Source organism: Notechis scutatus, chromosome 3 (genome assembly GCF_049901735.1).
Source record: "Notechis scutatus isolate UNSWTSFEM ecotype Mainland chromosome 3, rNotScu1.2, whole genome shotgun sequence".
NCBI lineage: Eukaryota > Metazoa > Chordata > Lepidosauria > Squamata > Elapidae > Notechis > Notechis scutatus.
The window spans coordinates 204,899,064-204,919,306 of NC_142011.1; the positions used below are offsets into that span (position 1 = coordinate 204,899,064).

Consider the following 20,243-nt stretch of genomic DNA (forward strand, 5'->3'; position numbering starts at 1 on the left):
CTTCCCCCAAAAAAAAACAAAACCCAAGGGAATCCATCCTTGAAGAGACTGACGATGGAGATTCCCCAAGCAGCTTTGTCGCAAAGGAGGACATTTAAGGACATTTAAATGCCACTAAGCTGGGAAAAAGAAAAATCGAAAAATTCAAATTGACCCAGTTTGTGGGTTATCAATAGTCACTGCCTTTCCCCTCCCTCCCCGCAGCCCTGGTTCTTTTTCACACTATCCCAAACTGGCTGAAATTCTCTTTCCTTCCACCAAAACAGCTTCTATGGATCCAGGTTGCCTGGGGTCCTAAGTGAAAAAATGACCCCATCAGCCTGAGGGTTTTATTTTTATTTAAAAATAAATAAATGAACACGCGCTCCCACTGTTCACTCCGCTGCAATAATTTCGCATAAAATTGGGGGCGAAAATAGCAGTGACTCCCAAAATAATGAGTTCCAGGCCAAAGTTCAAGATAGGAAGAGGAGGGGGAGGGAACACCCCCTCCCCCAACCAAGGAAAGCTGTCGATTTTAATATTGCATCAATTCTACAAATGCACACATTTCAACCAGCTGCAATTGATTGTCTTAAGAAAAACCACACGGCCTGATCAAAATAAAAGCTGTTTTTTTCCTGGGGGGGGAAAAAAATGCCGAAGTAAGAACAGCTTAATTTAAATCCCAAACTGTCCAATTGTCAAAAAAATAATGAATTGGCACGGGGAAGAAGAAAAAAAAAAAAGAGAGAAAAGGAACGCCATGACTTTTAAAAACCCCAAAAACAGAAGGATGTTTTCCTGCTTGTTGATTTAAAAAAAAACATCTCGGAAATCCGAAAAGTGTTTCTCTTCGTTAAAAACACCTCTAAGAAACAGAGATTTTTTTTTTTCCCCTGGATGGTAGAGAAAGCAGTCAGCACGAAAATTCTCCGAGCTCCGCAATTGCGCGAAAGGACCTTTCTCCCCCGTAAAATCCCCTGCTGCAAATTAAAACAGCGGGAAGCCGCCCCGCTAAAAATTCAAAATGTTGCTTTGAAGGATGTTCTGGGTTTTGCATCTGGATTGCTTGGAATGTGTGTGAGAGGCCGGGACGCCTTCACACCGCTGACTCGCTTTCCACCTCTGGCGCAGCTGGATCTTTTCCGCGGCTGAGTTTGATCACCGTCGGTTTCTCCTCGCTCCCACCGCTGTTTTCGGCTGCGGCAGGTGGGGCCAACGCCTTCTGCTCTTCCTTCAAACTCTCCCCAACATCTGGGTAAATCACCAAGAAGGTGGCCGTCAAGAAGCCCAGGAAAGAGCCCACGGATGCCACGACAGGGATGACCCGGACGGTGCCCACGGCATCCACCACACCTCCCAGGGCAGAAGCTACCAGGATCTGGGAGATGTAGACCTGGCACGACAAGATGGCACAATCGATGCCAAAACCTCGCTTGGAGTTGCCAGGGCTGTGATGGATGTACTGCGAAAAAGAAAGAGCACAAAAACAAAACAAAAAGACAAGTCAAGGTTTGCACTGGTGGTGCAGAGGTGGGAATGCAGTACTGAAGGCTATTTCTGCTGACTGCCGGCTGCCAGCAGTTCGATCCTCACCAGGCTCGAGATTGATTCAGCCTTCCATCCTTCCAAGGTGGGTAAAATGAGGACCCAGATTGGTGGGGGCAATAGGCAGACCCTGTAAACCGCTTAGAGGGCTGCAAAGCACTGTGAAGCGGTAGATAAGTCTAAGAAGGAATGAAGGAAGGAAGGAAGGAAGGAAGGAAGGAAGGAAGGAAGGAAGGAAGGAAGGAAGGAAAATAACATCTGAAAGAATGGGAGGAACAAAGGAAGATAACATCTGAAAGAATGGGAGGAAGGAAGGGGAGAGGAAGGAAAGAAGGAAGGAAGGAAGGAAGGAAGGAAGGAAGGAAGGAAGGAAGGAAATAACAGGAAGGAATGGAAGGAAGGAAGGGGAATAGGAACCTGAAAGAATGGAAGGAAGGAAGGGAGAGGAAGGAAGGAAGGAAGGAAGGAAGGAAGGAAGGAAGGAAGGAAGGAAGGAAGGACATCTGAAAGAAAGGAAGGAAGATAACATCTGAAAGAATGGGAGGAAGGAAGGGGAGAGGAAGGAAGAAAGGCAGGAAGGAAGATAACACCTGAAAGAATGGGAGGCACGAAGGAAAGAAGGGAGGGGAGAGGGAGAAGGAGGGAAGGAAGGAAGATAACACCTGAAAAAATGGGGGGGGGGGGAGAGAGAGGGAGGGAGGGAGGAAAGGCCATGGTGTTATAGTGGTTAGAACACAGTACTGCAGGCTGACTCTGATGACTACCAGGAGTTCGATTCTGACCGACTCAAGGTTGACTCAGCCTTCCATCCTTCCAAGGTCAGTCAAATGAGGACCCAGATTGTTGGGGGCAAGAGGCTGACCTTGTACACTGCTTAAAGAGAGGCTGTAAAAGCACTGGGAAGCGGTATATAAGTCTAAGGGCTATTGCTGTTGGTGCACAGGTAGTTCCTGACTTCTCCATTGCTTCTTCTGAAGAACCGCCAGCATTTTTTAAAAATACAGGTATTCCTCAACTTGCCATAGTTCGCCTAGTGACTGTTCAAAATTATAACGGCACTGAACAAACGGCACTTATGACCATTTCTCACCCTTACAATTGTTGCAGCATGCCCAAGGTCACGCAATCAATTTTCAGGCGTTTGGCAACCGACTCATTAGTTATGACGGGCGCCGTTTCCCGGAGTCACATGATCCCCTTTTGTGACCTTCTGACAAGCAAGTCAAAGGGGAATTCACTCAATAACCCTGTCAGTAACTTAACAACTGCAGTGATTCACTTAACAGCTGTGGCAAGGAAGGTCATAACATGGGGCAAATCTCCCTTAATAAATGCCTCCCTTAACAAACATATATTTGGGGCTCCATTGTGCTCGTAAGTCGAGGACTACCTTTATCTGAGCAATGTTTTGCAGATCCAAGTGTTATAAACCTAGCAATCGCTCCCAAAGGTGCTTGTTCAAAAGGCAACTGGACTTTGTTATTCCTCGAAGAGGTTTCGCTTCTCATCCAAGAAGCTTCCTCAGTTCTAGAAGCTTCATCCAAGAACTGATGAAGCTTCTTGGATGAGAAGCGAAACCTCTTCGTGAAAAAACAAAATCTAGTTGCCTTTTGACAAAGCACCTTCGGGACAACCATCACCTGGGTGACTGGAGAATCTCCATAGACATAAACCTAGCAATTGTTCTAAGGCTTGGTTTGTCTTAAAATGGTGAACTTTGGGGTAGGTGAATGTTCTAGTACCATGATGGCGAACCTATGGCACACCTGCTGGAAGTGGCACGTAGAGCCATCTCCGCCAGCACGCGAACCGTCGCCCCAGCGCAGGTCCACTGCGCAGGTGCCCGCCGCCCACCTGATCGTTGGATAGCTGCCGCGCATGTGTGAGGGGCATACAGGAGATGCGCGCGCATGCACAGAGATGCATGTCCTGCATGTGGGGGTTGTTGCATGAGCATGCCCAGAGATGCGTGCGGTGCGGTGGTCGTGCATGCATGTGCAGGGGTGTGGGTGCCCCCGCATGCACTGCCTTATGGGTACTGGCATGCGTCCGCATGTGTGTATGTGCGCACTTTTGGCATGTGAAGACGGAAAGGTTAGCCATCACTGCTCTAGGAGACCCAGGCCATTTGGTGATTGTGCTGTTTAGAGGCTATGGTTTTCCCAGTGGCAATGTATGGCTGTGAACGTTGGACTGTAAGGAAGGCTGAGTGCCAAAGAATGGCGGCCTTCGAACTCTGGTGCTGGAGAAGACTCCTGTGAGTCCCTTGGACTGCAAGGCGATCCAACTGGTCAGTCCTAGAGGAGATCAACCCTGGCTGTTCTTTAGAAGGCCAGATCCTGAAGATGAAACTTAAAGACTTTGGCCACCCCATGAGAAGGAACGACTTGCTGGAGAAGAGAACGATTGAGGGCAAAAGAAGATGGGGACAGCAGAGAATGAGGGGGCTGGATGGAGTCACTGAAGCAGTCGGCGTGAGCTTAAATGGACTCCAGGGGATGGTAGAGGACAGGAAGGCCTGGAGGAACGTTGTCCATGGGGTCACGATGGGTCAGACACGACTTCATAACTAACAACAATAACAACACCGTTTAGCACAGGGGTGTCCCCAGTCCGTGCTGGCTAGGGAATTCTGGGAGTTGAAGTCCACAGGTCTTAAGGTTGATAAGGTTGGGTGGCACATTTAGTGGCACATTATAGGAATCCACACATGGGTGGATTCAATGTCAGATTGTGCTGGTTGGGTGAGTCCAGAGAGGACAGATACAGGAGAAGTTCTGTAGAAGGTCTTGGTCACCATTTCATACCAAGGTAAGGGAGAAGTTCTCCTTTCCCTAATGATCTGCGTGCATCTGTATGGTTGGATAGTTGAGGGACCCATAACTCTATGAAGAAGTGTCCACAGTTCACCCTCCAACCTTTGATGGTAAGAGATGCTCCATTACTTTGACTGGGAAGCCCCTCAGTCAAAACAAGACACTCTCATCCCTGATCTAACTGGGGTTCTCCAATCCCAAAGGTGGTGCAACCTTAAGACTTAGTGAACTTGGTGAACAACACCCAGAATTCCAGCCCGAAGGCCACCTTACCTGCTTGATGTCATGGTACTGTCCCAGGAGTGCATAGGGGCAATAGGAGATGCTCATCGAAACAATTCCCATGGTGCTGATCATGATCATGGCGACGTAGACGTTGGGAAAAATGGCCATCACCGCTGTGCCGATGGAGAACCCCAGGGTGCCCAAGATGTAGATCACTCGTATGCTCAAGTCATAATTGTCCAAGTATTTCTGGAGTAAAGCTGGGAAACGATGGGCACAAGTCACAGTTACACAACATTCTGAACTTCTACGGATGAGGGCAACAACCCACCCATTCAACCTCTTCCACCCATGCCTACTGAGAAGATAGGATAGATGTGCATAAATTCTCCAAGCAACCTTGGCCGGCTGGGGAAGTCTGAGAGTTGAAGCCCATGGATCTTAAAAAGTCGCTCATTGGCTTAGAGAAAGGACGTCCCACTTGGGCAACTTAAGACCTGTGGACCTCAACTCCCCAAATTCCTCTGGTTTAAAGCGAGGAGAAATAATCCTTCCAGGTTTAAGAGTTGTGTTAACCTCAGAACTGTTGGAGAAAGCATCTTCCCCCAAAAGCATGACATGCCACACCAAGTATCAGGCAATAACCGAGTTGATGAATCTCACAGTCTCTTGACTAACTTAAGAATTACATGATTGGCTCATTGTGTCTTTTATTCCTTTGAGACATTTGAGAGGGCAATCCTCAGGCCAAAGCTTACAGCAGGAGTCTCCGAACATGGCAGCTTCAAAACTTGTGGAGTTTCCACGCTCAGAATTCCTGGCTGGCTGAGGAACTTTGGGAGCGGAAGTCCACAAGTCTTAAGGTTGCCAAGTTTGGAGACCTCTGGTTTATAGGACCCGTATGTGGTCTATATAGGATATACCTTGGGCCAAGCATCTTCCTCCAGTCTTGTGCCCAGATATACAGCTACTGCAACTCTCAACCAAAACAACTTGAGGGCAGCAATATGGAAGCAAATGGTTAAGGAAGGAGCTTTAGCTCTGAAGGAGAGGACATATTTTCCATGCTGAATGTCCCAAACTAACTGAGGTCTTCTCTGGGAGATTCACTGTCTTTCCCATTCCAACATGGAGATGTTATCCTTCAACATGTTCTAGTTCACCATCAAAGCTGACACCAGCCAGAGCAGAGAACAACTCAAAGGAGTAGTGGGGGAAAGATGTGGAGAGACCTTGGCCCATGGAATTGCCAAGAGTTGGATATGACTGAATGGATAACATCATGATAGGTTGTGATGTAATATGTTGTTATATAATGATATGTAATTCTCAAATACAGCTCATCTGCCTGGACTCCACACTGTATAATGGACATTAATACGATTGAACGAGTCCAGAAGACTACTTCACAGCTCGCAATAGAATACCTTATACTATCAGGCTTGAAATTTTAGGTTTAGACAACTTAGAACTACACTGCCTACGGTCTGATCTAAGCTTAGTACACAAAATTGTCTGCTATAACATCCTACTTGTCAACAACAACTTCAGCTTCAACCGCAATAACACACGGGCAAACAACAGATACAAACTCAAAGTAAACCGCTCCAAACTCGATTGCAGAAAATACGACTTCAGCAACAGAGTGCTCAACGCCTGGAACTCACTCCCTGACTCTGATGTTACATCCTCAAACCCCAAAAACTTTAACCTCAAACTGTCTACCGTGGACCTCACTCCATTCCTAGGAGGTCTGTGAGGGGGCGTGCATAAGCGCACCAGCGTGCCTACCGTCCCTGTCCTACTGTTCCCACTTATTCATACTCATTTATTATGTATATACTTATACCTGCTTATAATTATATGCTTACATGTTATGTTCATACTTATACTTGGTTTCTCATACATGCTTGAGAAACTAACTAACTAACTAAACATCTTGATTTCAGTAAAACATATTCATTCATTTATTCATTTCATTCATCTTCATTCATTCATTCATTCATTCATTCATTCATTCATTCATTCATTCATTCATTCATTCCATTCATTCAAATTATATAGCTTCCCATCGCACATACCTCACTCTGTACTGCTCACAATGAAACCAGAGTCTGCTTCCTCTTCCCCATTATGCAACTATTATTCACCCAGCTTTAACCCAGGACAGTAGCACACAGCCTCTCACCTGAACACACAGCAGCAGTAGCAGCATAGATGACCAAGCCCCAGCAACCCATCTGGACGCCAGCGCTGTAGTCCTGCAGTTCGGTCGAATTAGAAGGAGCCTGCCAGGAAAGAGGAGGCTTTGACCAAAGGCAGAAAGACTTGCAAGAAATGTTTGGCCACCGTCCCCACCAACTTTCCAGCTGCCCTTCTTTAAAGCAGACTATTTGTCGAGCTCACTGAGGATTGAACTGTGGGGTCCTTGGTGTTCTCTGAGCTTGGTGGTTTTCTTGCAGATGTTTCATTACCCAACTAGGTGACATCATCAGTGCTAGAAGGGGGTGGGTTTTGTGGAAGAGCAGGAGGAGGAGGAAGAAGCAGGAGGAGGAGGAGGAGAGGAGGAGAAGGAGGAGGAATGTGGGGTCCTAGATGCTCTCTGAGCTTGGTGGTTTTCTTGCAGATGTTTCATTACCCAACTAGGTGACATCATCAGTGCTAGAAGGGGGTGGGTTTTGTGGAAGAACAGGAGGAGGAGGAGGAGGAGCAGAAGGAGGAGGAGAAGGAGGAGGAGGAGAGAGGGGAGGAGGAGGATGAGGAGGAGGAGGAGGAGCAGAAGGAGGAGGAGGAGGAGGAGAAGAAGGAGGAGGAGGAGGAGAGAAGAGGAGGAGAAGGAGGAGGAGAAGGAGAAGGTGGAGGAGCAGAAGGAGGAGAGATGAGGAGGAGGACCCAACAGGAGAGGAGGAGGAGCAGGAGGAGAAGAAGGAGGGGAGGAGGTTTGTGGAGGAGGAGAGGAGAAGGAGGAGGAGCAGAAGGGAGGAGGAGGAGGAGGAGGAGGAGGAGGAGAAAGAGCAGGAGGAGGGAGGAGGAGAAGGAGGAGGAGGAATGTGGGGTCCTAGATGTTCTCTGAGCTTGGTGGTTTTCTTGCAGATGTTTCATTACCCAACTAGGTAACATCATCAGTGTTAGAAGGGAATGAGGTTGGCAGAGAGGAGGAGAAAGAGGACTATGAGGTCGTTGGGTGCTTTCTGTGCTTGTGCTTTTCTTGCAGACAGTTCATTACCTAACTGGTTAACATCATCAGTAATTATCAGCACTGAAGACGTTATCTAGTTTGGTAATGAAAGGTTTGCAAGAATACCACCAAGCTCAGAGCGCACTGAGGACCTCACCCTTCCACTTCCTCCTACGAGGCTACTTAGAACTTGCCCTTAATAGAAAGGTTCTCAGTTCAACTTGCAGATACACAAAGGTGAAAATGGTCTATCAAATCTGCTTTATGGTTACGTCCCAAGCTGGAGGGGAAAGATTACACTTTGAAACGCTTTCTCCCTGGTTGCCTAGAAGTTACTTTCCACTCATCACGGACAACTAGGCACAGGATGTTACACAAGGCTGAGTAACCTATGTGTAATGTTGAGTCGCCTTTACAAATTTCTATTGGGACTGAATCTGTTTGTGAGAGCAGAGAAGATTTCATTAATGGGATCTGTGTGTGTGTGTGTTTGAATGTGTGGCTGAGTGTGTGTAGTTGTGCCAACATTCCTCCTCTGCTCATCGGCCCCCGGCGACACCGGTGCTGTTCTCACCTTGGGATCACCATGGAAGATGACCTGCCCCATGAAGTCGGTGTAGAAGACGGCTTCAGCAATGATGGAAAACCAGGTCAAGAGGTGACAAACGCAAAGCCGCAGCAGCTCTTTGGGCATCTTCAGCATGGACAACCACAAGAGTCTCACGGTGGTCTCCGTTTCGCCTTCCTCGCTTTCCGTGTCTCCGCTGGAATTGGTGGCGCCGCTCGGGTTCCGGTGCCTGTACCTCTGCCGCTGCCTCTTCTGCATGTCGTAGATGTCGTTCATGCTCCGAGAGGACTTGATCAAGACTACCGCATTGGCCCGCCGGAAGCGGTAGTGGTGGGACCCGATCTTCCCATAGTAGGAGAAGGTGTTCGAAGGCTGGCGGTAGAACATGTGTCTCCGCCGGCGCATGGAGCTTGAGGTGCACGACTGCTTCATGCCCACCTGGATGTGCCCATTCAGGAGATCTTTTGGTAGGGAGCCGTTCCCGTTGGGGACTTTGGCCTCGTTCAAGTGGTTCTCAAGTAACACTTCGTCCTCCTTCTCGTTCTCCCTGAGGAAAGCGGACAAGCGGTTGAATTTGGATTTCATGAGTTCTTGGCTGGTGCTGCGTGGCGTCGCCGGGGAGGACGAATCCTGGAAAATGGAAGGCTCGATCTCGTGAAGGAAAAGCAGCTCTGATTCCATATCGAGGGTGGCGTCCGGCATGTGCAGGACCGAATCGCTCTTACTCCTGACAATGTCCACCTCCAGGAACTCCAGGTTGAGGTCTTGTTCGGACTGGACCTCGTCTGGGAAGAGGGAGTTCCCGTAAGGATCCTCCTCATTGATGACGTTGAGCCGGTTGAAGGGAGGGAGGCTGCCGCTCATCTTGACGCTCGAGAGGGTCTCCGCTTCATCGTCGATCCGGTCCTGCTGAGGGTTGTATTGCTCTTCTTCGATGCTGCATAGGTGGAGGACAACGGAAACAGAGAAGATAATGGCGGCAAAGAAGAAGAGGACTTGCTCCTGGGATTTGAAGAGGCTGCCTAAGATGGTCTGCATCCAGTTGAGGCCGCCCAGCATGTAGCCAATGGCTCCTCCCAGGCCTATGGACAAAGAGAAGATCAAAGGTACAAAATGGCCGCTCTGTTGAAAGATGGGAAGAACCGCACAGGTGGGAACAAGCTCCTCCCTCAAAGAGTTGCGGATTGTGGGGGGGAAAAGAAGAAGAAAGTTCACTGAGGAACGTCAAAGGATTTTCACCTGGACTTTCCTTGTGTCCAGAGTTGTGGATCTGAACATTGTAAGCATTACCGTATTTTTCGCACTATAAGATGCACTCCCTCCCCCCCAACAAAAGTGGGTGGAAATGTCTGTGCGTCTTATAAAGCGAATGTTGCCGAAGCCCCGCCCACCCACTGGCCCACCACCCTTTGGCCTCTGCCTCCGAGCAATTTGCCTCCTTGCAGCAAACAGCCTGGTCAGCTTCAACACAGCCTGATTTAGCACGAGCAGCTGATGGGCGGTTGGATGGCCACCCGGAATACCGCCCATCAGCTGTTCTAGGCTGCGGGGATCACCCACACCCATCGGTGACGCCTATCACTGCCTCTGCGCGCCCGATTTTTGGCTTCTGCGCATCCCATTTTCGGCCTCCATGCGCCCCGTTTTCGGCCTCAGTGCATCCCGTTTTCGGCCCATTCCAGGTGGCGGCGATCCCCGCTGCCTGGAACAGGCCGAAAAAGGGATGTGTGGAGGCCAAAAACGGGTGGTGGCATGGAGTTGGCGATAGGCGGCGGTGATAGGCGGCGGCGATGCCCGCAATCTGGAACAGCAGTATTCCAGGAGGCGGATCCAACCGCCAGTCAGCTGCTCGTGCTAAATCAGGGTGTGCTGAAGCTGAGGTAAATTGCTTGGAAGCAGAGGCAAAAATTGTTTTTTCTTGTTTTCCTCCCTAAAAGCTAGGTGCATCTTACACTTCGGAGCGTCTTATACTCCAAAAAATACAGTAATAAAGGAGAATATTTGTAGCTCAGAGTGGAAACCAGGGGTCCTTGGCGCTCTCTGAGCTTGGTTGTTTTCTTGCAGGCATTTCATGACCCAACTAGGTAACATTATCAGTGCTAGGAGGGAGGGGGGTTTGTGGAGCGGAGGAGGAGGAGGACTGTGAGCTCCTTGGTGCTCTCTGAGCTTGGTTGTTTTCTTGCAGACGTTCTGCTACCAAACTAGGTAATATCATCAGCAGGCCAGTGCTCAGAGAATACCAAGGATCCCTTACCGTGAGCAATACCACCCTTCTCCCAATTAGGTGATGCTACCATGATGACTACTATGACTACTACCAGTACATCCAGGAGGCCCAACCAGCATGGAATTTGTAGTTCCTCTACTTGGGAAAAGCTGCAATGGGTTATTCATGCTATGGTCCATGGTTTAGTCCAGGGGTCTTGAAATCTGGACTTTCAACTCCCAGAATTCCCCAGCCAGCTGTAGTGACTGAGGAATGCTGGGAGTTGAAAGTCCACAAGTCTTAAAGTTGCCAAGTTGGAGACCCCTGCCCTGATTGAAGCATCTTTTTTTTGGGGGGGGAGAACACAACAGCGATGCTTGTATAATTTGGAGTCACGTGCAGATGAAGTCTGGGAAGAAAAAGAAAATTCAAGATGGCTGGCTGAGGAATGCTGGGAGTTGAAGTCCACAAGCCTTAAAGTTGCCAAGTTTGGAGACCCCTGGTTTTACTTCCCTGATTTCTGTCAATGATCAGAAGGTCTTTCTTCTAACCGTCTCATAGCCGTAACCGTGTTTAGTTGGGAGGGGGACAGGATCGTCACCCCAGAGCCAACTGCAAACCTGCGGGGATTTGAGCCCTGACTTGGTTGCTGTTGGGCACACATGCTTCAACTACACACCACCAATAAACATTTCTCCAGTTGCTTCAATCTCCGGCCTGTTGCCATCCAGCTGCAAGATTAGGCTGCAGCCTCCGGGGACTTCTCCACTAGTCTTAAAGCTTTTAAAAGAGAATGCAACCGATGGAGGCGATTTATTTTAAGTGTGTTTGTAAAGCGTTAGGAACTCCTTCTCTCTTGCTAAGATTCCACTTTCAAGCATAACATTCCCAAGCAAGGAGGAGGTGATGACTACTATTACTATCATTGTTGCTGTTGACTTGATCTTCAATTCGATTCATAGTCTGGGACTGGTAAAAACTTCACAGTTCCAGGACCTCAGTGCTGTTGAGGTAGCGTCTCTGTCAGGGGTGTCAAAACTCGATTTCCTTGAGGGCCGCATCAGGGTTGTTTTTGACCTTGAGGAAGGAGGCGTGACCGGGACGGGATGGGTGTGGCCCTCTGCTACCGAAAACGGAGCTTGTGGGGGTGCTGCACACATCTCCCCCTCCCCCCAGCTCCATTTTCGCTGGCAGAGAGCTGCAGGTGGCTGTCCCAGCCGAAAACGGTGCCCGGGAGGGTCGTGAGCAGCTCTCACCAGCTCTGTTTTCACTGGCACAGGAATTGCAGGTTGGTTCTCCACTATATTTCCCATGGTGGCCCAAGGGCCAGATCCTGCAGGCCAGTTTGATACAACTGGTCTAAGTGATATAGGAAGTTACGAATAAGGTGGGGTGTTTTTTTTTTTTTTTTTTGTAAAGTCAGGATATTCAGGTCTAATAAGTTCAAAATTTCCATATAATCTAGGCAGCCCCAAGGGCTCCTATTGGTACAACCATTGATATCTTCCTCCGCAGTCGCCCAACTTCAATTTTTTGTCATTTTTATTATGATTGTGGTTATTGTATGGCACTGTGACATTAACCAGGAGAACACCACGCCATGCCATAGCAGAGGGATAGTTAGGCTGCCAAGTTACCAGCTCTGTTGTAGGAAACGTCCGCGTGCTTCCCAAGGTGCGCCACAAGGGGGCGTGCTGGCTTTGCACCAGAGAGAAAGGGCAAGCGGGTCTTCCTGCCGCGTCATGCAGGGCTCCTTTCCCTTCTTGGAGCCGCCTTGCAAATGGGTGCCGCGGCCAGGAAAGTTCAAAGCTGGCAAGAATCTTACTGCCTAAACAGAGCACCGATTCATCTCCTCACTGAAGTGGTACCCACGTATCTACTCGCATAGAACGGGCTTTCAAACGGTTAGGTGGACAGAAGCAGAGATGAATGACAGGAACTCACCCCGCCACACTGTGCTAGACTCAAACCGCTGGAGCAGAGACCATCTCCAACGTCGTTAAGCGACTGAGCCACCGCGCCTCGTGGAGGAGGAGGTGGTCAAAAAAATGCCAAGAGAAGGATCACCATTTTATTAAGTTGGGAGGATTTATTCAAGTCCGAGCTAGAATCTCACCGCTAGGCTGCACTCAAATAAATCCTACCGCTGTCTACAAAAATCGGTGAACATCCAGAGCAGAAGGGGTATTCAGCAAGTTGATCAGTTCTGGAGAACTGGTAGTGGGAATTTTGAGTAGTTCGGAGAACCGGCAAATCCAACCTCTGACTGGCCCCGCCCTCATCTATTCTCTGCCTCCCGAGTCCCAGCTGATTGGCTGGGTCTTCTTTGGTTGCCCTGCACAGGAGAATGGAGCTGGAAAGCAGGCTAGTGGGGTGGGGAGGGAATGGGGATTTTGCAGTAACCTTCCCCCAGGAGTGTGTGTGTGTGGGAATTTTACAGTGACCTTCCCCTGCTATGCCCGCCAAGCCATGCCCACAGAACCGATAATAAAAAAAAATTGAATCCCACCACTGATCCAGAGGCTGGGTTTAGGAGCAACACAGCTGCTTAGATTAGAGAGGGATAAAACACAGTCTTCAAGAACAGCCTGGAAAGCTGGCTACAAAACAGAAAATCTCAGCAGCATTTTATTTTAAAAAAATAAAATCAAATGTTATTATTAAAGTCTTAAAAATACCCAGGCGGCTTGATAAGATCTATTTTATGGAAGTCTTCAAATCGACAAACAGCTAGAGAACAGAAGGGACTGGTCTGTCCGAATGAGTTTACAAGAGATGCCTTTAAAAGTTTTAAATAAAAATTTTAAAATAAACTTCAGAAGGAAGAAAGAAAAAAAAAAGAAAGAGAAAAAAGAGAAAGAACGAACCAGCCATGAAAAACTCCTCAAGAACTTACTTTACATGACACTTTCCCCACCTTTTATTTACCAAAAATATACTGATACACGGGGAATATTAACTATTATTTCAGTATATTTGTTTATTAGTTAAATTGATCATTTAATTATATGGTTGACCAACTCACACAGAGTCCCGAGAGGCAGGTGGAATACAACGTTAGTGATTACATAGTTACTAAAATATATTACATTAAGCTAGAAAGAAGGAAAGAAAAAAAAAAAGCCCAAACTTATGCCTCCTGTCTTTGGCTTGGAATGATTTCAGAGGTAACCATGTATTTCCCCCGGGTTTTCACCACAAAGATGTTAGCGACGTTATTCTAAGCGTATAAAACTGCAATGTTACAAGGGGTGTAACGTAAACATCATACCGGCTGAAAAAGCATGGATGTTGAGGGCCATATCCTGCTCTTCGCTGTCCACCACATCCAGCAAATAGGCGCGGATGGGCCCCTCAGTCGCGTCAGCGCAGAAGTCCAGCACCACCACGCCGAGCACGGTGAGGACAATGCCAATGGGCTGCTTGTCTGGGACATCTCCGATAGCAAGGCCTGGAGAAGAAGAGAAGGACTGTGGGTTGCTTCGCGTAAGACAAATTCCAGGAGGGGTAAAGACCTTTTTTGGGGGAAAAAATCAGAGGCAGGGAATGAAGGAAGGAAGAGAGGGAGGGAGGGAAGAAATGATAGAAGTGGAAAGAAAGGGGTGGGTGGATAAGAGAAAGGAAAGCAGGATGGAAGGAAAGGAAAGAAAGGTAAAAAGGAAGGAGATTGGTGGATGGGTAGACGGAATGATGGATGGAGGAGGAAAGAAAGGAAAGAGGAAAGAAAGGAGTGTGGGTAAGAGGGAGGAAGAAAGGGAGGGAAGGAGGGAGGAAATGATAGAAGTGGAAAGAAAGGGGTGAGTGGGTAAGAGGAAGGAAAAGAGGATGGAAAAGAAAGGAAAAAAGGAAGGAGATTGGTGAACAGGTAGATGGAATGATGGATGGAGGAGGAAGAAAGGAAAGAGGAAAGAAAGGACTGTGTGGGTAAGAGGAAGGAAGGAAGGAAGGAAGGAAGGAAGGAAGGAAGGGAGGGAGGGAGGGAGGGAGGAAGGAAAGAAAAGGAAAAAGGAAGGAGTTTAGTGGATAGGTAGATGGAATGTTGGAGTTCATGGATGGATGGATGGATGGATGACTGGGAAGAGGAAAGAAAGGAGTGTGTGGGTAAGAGGGAGGAAAGGAAATGATAGAAGTGGAAAGAAAGGGGTGAGTGGGTAAGAGGAAGAAGGATGGAAGGATGAAAAGGAAAAAAGGAAGAAGATTGGTGAATAGGTAAATGGAATGATGGATGGAGGAGGAAGAAAGGAAAGAGGAAAGAAAGGAGTGTCTGGGTAAGAGGAAGAAAAGAAGGAAGGGAGGGAGGAAACAAAAGGAAAAAAAGGAAGGAGTTTAGTGGATAGGTAGACGGAATGATGGAGATCACGGATGGATGGACTGGGAAGAGGAAAGAAAGGAGTGTGCGGGTAAGAGGGAGGAAGGGAGGAAAGGAGGGAGGAAATGATAGAAGTGGAAAGAAAGGGGTGAGTGGGTAAGAGGAAGAAAAGAAGGATGGAAGGATGAAAAGGAAAAAAGGAAGAAGACTGGTGAATAGGTAGATGAAATGATGGATGGAGGAGGAAGAAAGGAAAGAGGAAAGAAAGGAGTGTGTGGGTAAGAGGAAGAAAGAAGGAAGGGAGGAAGGAAACAAAAGGAAAAAAAAGGAAGGAGTTTAGTGGATAGGTAGACGGAATGATGGAGATCATGGATGGATGACAGGGAAGAGGAAAGAAAGGAGTGTGTGGGTAAGAGGGAGGAAGGGAGGAAGGAAGGATGCTCAGATGGGAGAGAACCACTGTGGTTCCCTTTTAAATTCTCAGAGAAAATGGAGAAATTAGGAGCTCCAACACAAAACCCTCCAAGGAACGCCAGGATGGTGGCACCGAAGGGGTGCAAGTCACCTCGCTCCGAATGAAATATTGCCGTGGAACCGATTCTCAGGCTAAGTTCCTAAAGATAGTAAATTCCCAGCTTCAATTGTTTCCTCACAATGTTTTCTTATTTTTTTTATTTTTTTTGTCGAGAGGGATAAGGGGGGGAAAAAAACCCAATCCTTTTCCATTTAGACATGCGATAAACAACTTTTAAGATCTCGTTTATAATCTTTTTTGTCCTTCCATGCTTGGGGAGAACAGGGAAGAGGGAGAAACACACACACACACACACCAAAATGATCTGGGTTTTTTTTGTTTTTTTTGTGGGTTGGTTGTCTCTCTTTTTTCAAATAACGCTGGAAACAGGATGTCTTTGCCAGATATGCATTAAAAGGAAATCAGAAAACAACAGGAACTGTTTCCCTGTGAAAAAGCTCCCACAGGGTTCCCATGCCAGGACCTGCCTCATTCATCCCGGCTTCGAAGCCGATATATTGTGCTGCAACACAATTATATGAATGGGAAGGTGTGCTTGTGAACACAACGTGCTTGTCCTTGAGGTAAACATGGCAGAAAACACAAGGCTTAGGCAGGCTAAGGGCTCCCTCTCATCAGGTTTGGTTCAACGTGGGCAGCCGCTGAAGAGCTAGCTGGTTAGTTCGTTACAGAATAGAGCTGGAAGGGACCTCGGAGGTCTTCTAGTCCAACCCCCTGCTCAAGCAGGAGACCCTATACAGGTAGTCCTCGACTTACGGCGGTTCGTTTCGTGGCCGTTTGGAGTTACAACGGCACTCGATGACTGAGGACCGTTTTTCGCAATTACAAATTGCAGCATATCCCCATGCTCAAAATTCAGGCGCTGGGCAACTGGCTCATACTTATGACCGTTGCAGTGTCCCATGGTCTTGTCTTAACAACTGCATTGAATTGCGTAACAACTGTGGTCAAAAAGTGGTAAAAACAGCCCCGCATTAACAAACTCCTTGCTTATAGCAAGGAAAAACCTGGACCCAATGACGATCGTGAGTTGAGTTCTATCTGCAGCCATTATCCTCTCATCATCAAATCGGCTCTTACATCATCACTGAGCACTCTGACTTACCCAAGAATAAAATAAGGAATGTGAGTTGTAAGTTTCTGTGATTTTTTTTCCTCTTTAGGAAAGATTCCTAGAGATAAATTCCTAAAGTATTCAGATTCCTAAACTATTTTAGGAATTTACATAAAATAGATTCCTAAATGCCTAAAGTATTCAGATTCTTCAACTATTTTAGGGATTTATATTAAATAGATTCCTAGAGATAAATTCCTAAAGTATTCAGATTCCTAAACTATTTTAGGAATTTGCATAAAATAGATTCCTAAATGCTTAAACTATTCAGATTCTTCAACTATTTTAGGAATTTATATCAAATAGATTCCTAAAAATAAATTCCTAAAGTATTCAGATTCCTAAACTATTTTAGGAATTTATATCAAATAGGTTCCTAGAGATAAATTCCTAAAGTATTCAGATTCTTAAACTATTTTAGGAATTTACATAAAATAGATTCCTAAAAATAAATTCCTAAAGTATTTAGATGCTTAAACTATTTTAGGAATGTATATAAATAGATTCCTAGAGATAAATGCTCAAAGTAGTAATTAGTGCAGCTACTCCTCGACTTACAACATTTCATTTAGTGACCATTCAAAGTTACAACGGCACTGAAAGAAATAACTTACGGCCATTTTTCACTCTTCTGACCATTGCAGCATCTCCATGGTCACATGATTTACATTCAAATACTTGACAAGGGGTCCATATTTACGACGGCCGCAGTGTCCTGGGGTCACGTGATCCCCTTTTGCGACCATCTAAATGAGCAAAGTCAGTGGAGAAGCCAGATTCGCTTAATGACGGTGTTACTAATTTAACAACTGCAGCGATTCACTTAAACAAACTTCACTTGGTATTTCTCATTTAGCAGCATATATTTTGGGCTCCATTGTGGTTGTAAGCCAAGGACTACCTCTAAGCCGATTCCAAATCCACCCAGCACATCTGGAGATGTCCACTTTTTGGGGATAGATTTAAGTCCCTCCATCCCAGAGGTGGTATTCAGGAGGTTCTGACCAGTTCTGGACAACCAGTAGCGAAAATTTTGAGTAGTTTGGAGAATTGGCAAATCCCACCTCTGATTGGCCCCGCCCCCATCTAATCTCCGCCTCCCATTGAGTCCCAGGTGATTGGCTGGGTCCTTTTTGGTTGCCCTGCATAGGAGAATGGAGCTGGAAAGCAGGTTAGTGGGGTGGAGAGGGAATGGGGATTTTGCAATAGCCTTCCCCTGCCGTGCCCAACAAGCCCACCCAAGAAGCCACACCATGCCCACCAAGCCACGCCCACAGAACCGGTAGTAAATTTTTTTGAATCACACCACTGCTCCATCCCCTTCGCTTCCAGCCATCAAGGGAGGGTCTTCATTGCCCAAAAGGGGCTTACTCCGAAATCTGTAGGGCTTCACTTACCAATAACGGATCCGTTTAAGAAAAGGGCGACGCCAATGAGGACCCCAATGCAAAGGGCGAGAATGAACGGCCGTCGGCGTCCCCAGCTGAGGGTGCAGCGGTCGCTGGCCGAACCAATTAAGGGGGTAAAAATCAGGCCCAGGATTGGACTAAGGAACCAGGTGAGGCTGTAGTACTGTTCAGGAAGACCTAAAAAGAGAAACCGGGAAACGTGGGTTAGTTCCGCAGGAAGGACTGGCGGGAGGAACCTGGGCTATTTCAATTGGAAGAGAAGGGACCAGGAAATCATGGCCGCGTACGGGAAGGAAAGGGAGTCAGGAACGCTTTTGGGGTGTGTTTGCGTGTGTAAGGCCATGATGTAGGACCAGGGGTGGGATTCCACCGGTTCGGCCGAACCCCTTGCTCCGAACATCAGCTGTCTCTGAACCGATTCGCCGCGACGGGCATGTAGGCCTGCCTGCTCGCCCTTCCTCTTTCCTGTCCTTTTACTTCCTTTGTTTACAGCATAGCTGATCCACGTGGCCAAGTGGTTTGCCGTGCCTCAGCTGTTTTCTTCACAGAGAACTGCTGTAGAAGGTAAGTATTAGAGCTGTTCGTAATGCGGAACGAAGCCCGCATTCGCGTCCAATCCCCAAACCGGTTGTTATACCGGTGGAATCCCAGCCTTGTGTAGGACATCAAAAACACGATTCCTGACCAGCAAACTCTGGCTATATACATTCCACCCCCCCCCCCCGCGTTCCCTCAGTGTGTTTTGGAGCAATGGGTGTGCAGTTTGCAGAATTGGCAGCAGGAGGCAGCAAAACAAGAGTCAGGCCTGGTTAACCTTTGGAACGGAGGCCACCAGGAGATTCCTTAGTTAAAAAAAAAATGCTGGAAGAAACCACGGCAAATCTCCTTATTGGTGCCAAGAAAAAGAGCATAGTTACATTCTTGTAGGTATCAAGAACACAGCTAAGGGTTTTAGGATGGCTTTCTCTAAAGTTTCCTTCACATGTCGGATTGGGTGTCCTGTGGATGGGTCCAACTACCACAATGTCACTGTTGGCCTACGACAGTGATGGCAAACCTTTTTTGTTGTGGTATGCCGAAAGTGTGCATGTGCTGGCACCCACAATGCAATGCGCCCTCCCCTCCCGCGCATACGTGTGCAACACCTCCACCCCGCCCTCTTACCTGCACTGCACATGCACGCGACTCCCAGCTGAATTTTGGCCTGTTTGAGGCCCTCCCGGAGAGCCTCTGTAGCCTCCGGAGCCTGAAAAACGGGCCTTCCGGAAATGCTCATTTTCAGCCTCCAGAGGGCCCGAAAGTGCCCGTTTTCCAGCCTCCAGAGGGCCTCTGGAGCCCAGGGGCGGCTGTTTTTTCCCTCTCGGAGGCTCGAGGAAAACCTCTACAGCCTCGGGAGTCTGAAAACAGGCCAGTTTCGGCATTTCTGGTATTTCTGGAAGGCCCATTTTTCGGCCTTCTGAAGCTTGCAGAGGCTTCCCTCAAATGGGCCAAAAATCAGCTGGGACATGCGCGCATGCGCAGTACAGGTAAGTTTGGCTGGAGCTCACAGGCCCCGCACAAATGGCTCTGCGTGCCACCTGTGGCATGCATGCCATAGGTTTGCCATCACGGGCCCAGGAGAATTCTGGGAAATGCCACCCGAACACATCTGGGCTCTTCTGCTTATTCTCTGCCAATGCAATGTTGCAAAACATAAAAGTTCCACTAACAGCTTTTCAACAGCAAAGAAAATCAACTGCGAAATATCTCTGTGTTAGGACTGCTATTTGCTGGTTGCAAAGTCAACTCTTTTCTCCTTTGGAATTGCTAGAGGAAAAGCAGGGACAACGAAAACACTAAATGTATACATGCAGATATACATTTTAGACAGCAATGCTAACATTTAGCCAGTAGATGGTGCCAGCTGCAGAGTAACCATTCTAAAGCTTTTTAAAAGTCACAACACAGTCAACAACAGACCACTGCAGTTGAGAAGTCCCAATGAGCCATCAAACATCCTGAGTCGGTTTTGAAAATCCATATAATGGAATGGAAAGGAATAGAACAGAATGCAGAACAGAATGCAGAATACATAGAATAGAATGCAGAACAAAATATAGAGTAGAATGCAAATAGAATAGAATGCAAACAGAATGCAGCATAGAATATAGAATAAAACAGAATGCAGAATAGAATAGAATGCAAACAGAATGCAGCATAGAATACAGAACAGAATGCAGCATAGAATAGAATGCAAACAGAATGCAGAATAGAATATAGAATAAAACAGAATGCAGAATAGAATAGAATGCAAACCGAATGCAGCATAGAATATAGAACAGAATAGAATGCAAACAGAATGCAGAATATAGAA

The 20,243-nt window shown here is 47.3% G+C and overlaps 1 protein-coding gene across 3 annotated transcripts in view; it reads right to left on the reverse strand.

The window, feature by feature from the left end:
• Nucleotides 1-454: 454 nt before the first annotated feature.
• Nucleotides 455-20,243, reverse strand: part of SLC45A4 (solute carrier family 45 member 4) — a 101,914-nt gene continuing 82,125 nt past the window's right edge. For all 3 annotated transcript variants that reach the window (XM_026683819.2, XM_087962258.1, XM_087962259.1), the window contains 6 exons: nucleotides 17,879-18,067; nucleotides 13,795-13,974; nucleotides 8,324-9,399; nucleotides 6,760-6,859; nucleotides 4,620-4,831; nucleotides 455-1,447 (listed from right to left, as the gene is read on the reverse strand). In XM_026683819.2, coding sequence (XP_026539604.1) covers nucleotides 1,082-1,447; nucleotides 4,620-4,831; nucleotides 6,760-6,859; nucleotides 8,324-9,399; nucleotides 13,795-13,974; nucleotides 17,879-18,067 — 2,123 coding nt within the window. In that variant the 3' untranslated portion in view covers nucleotides 455-1,081. The remainder of the gene's footprint in view (nucleotides 1,448-4,619; nucleotides 4,832-6,759; nucleotides 6,860-8,323; nucleotides 9,400-13,794; nucleotides 13,975-17,878; nucleotides 18,068-20,243) is intronic.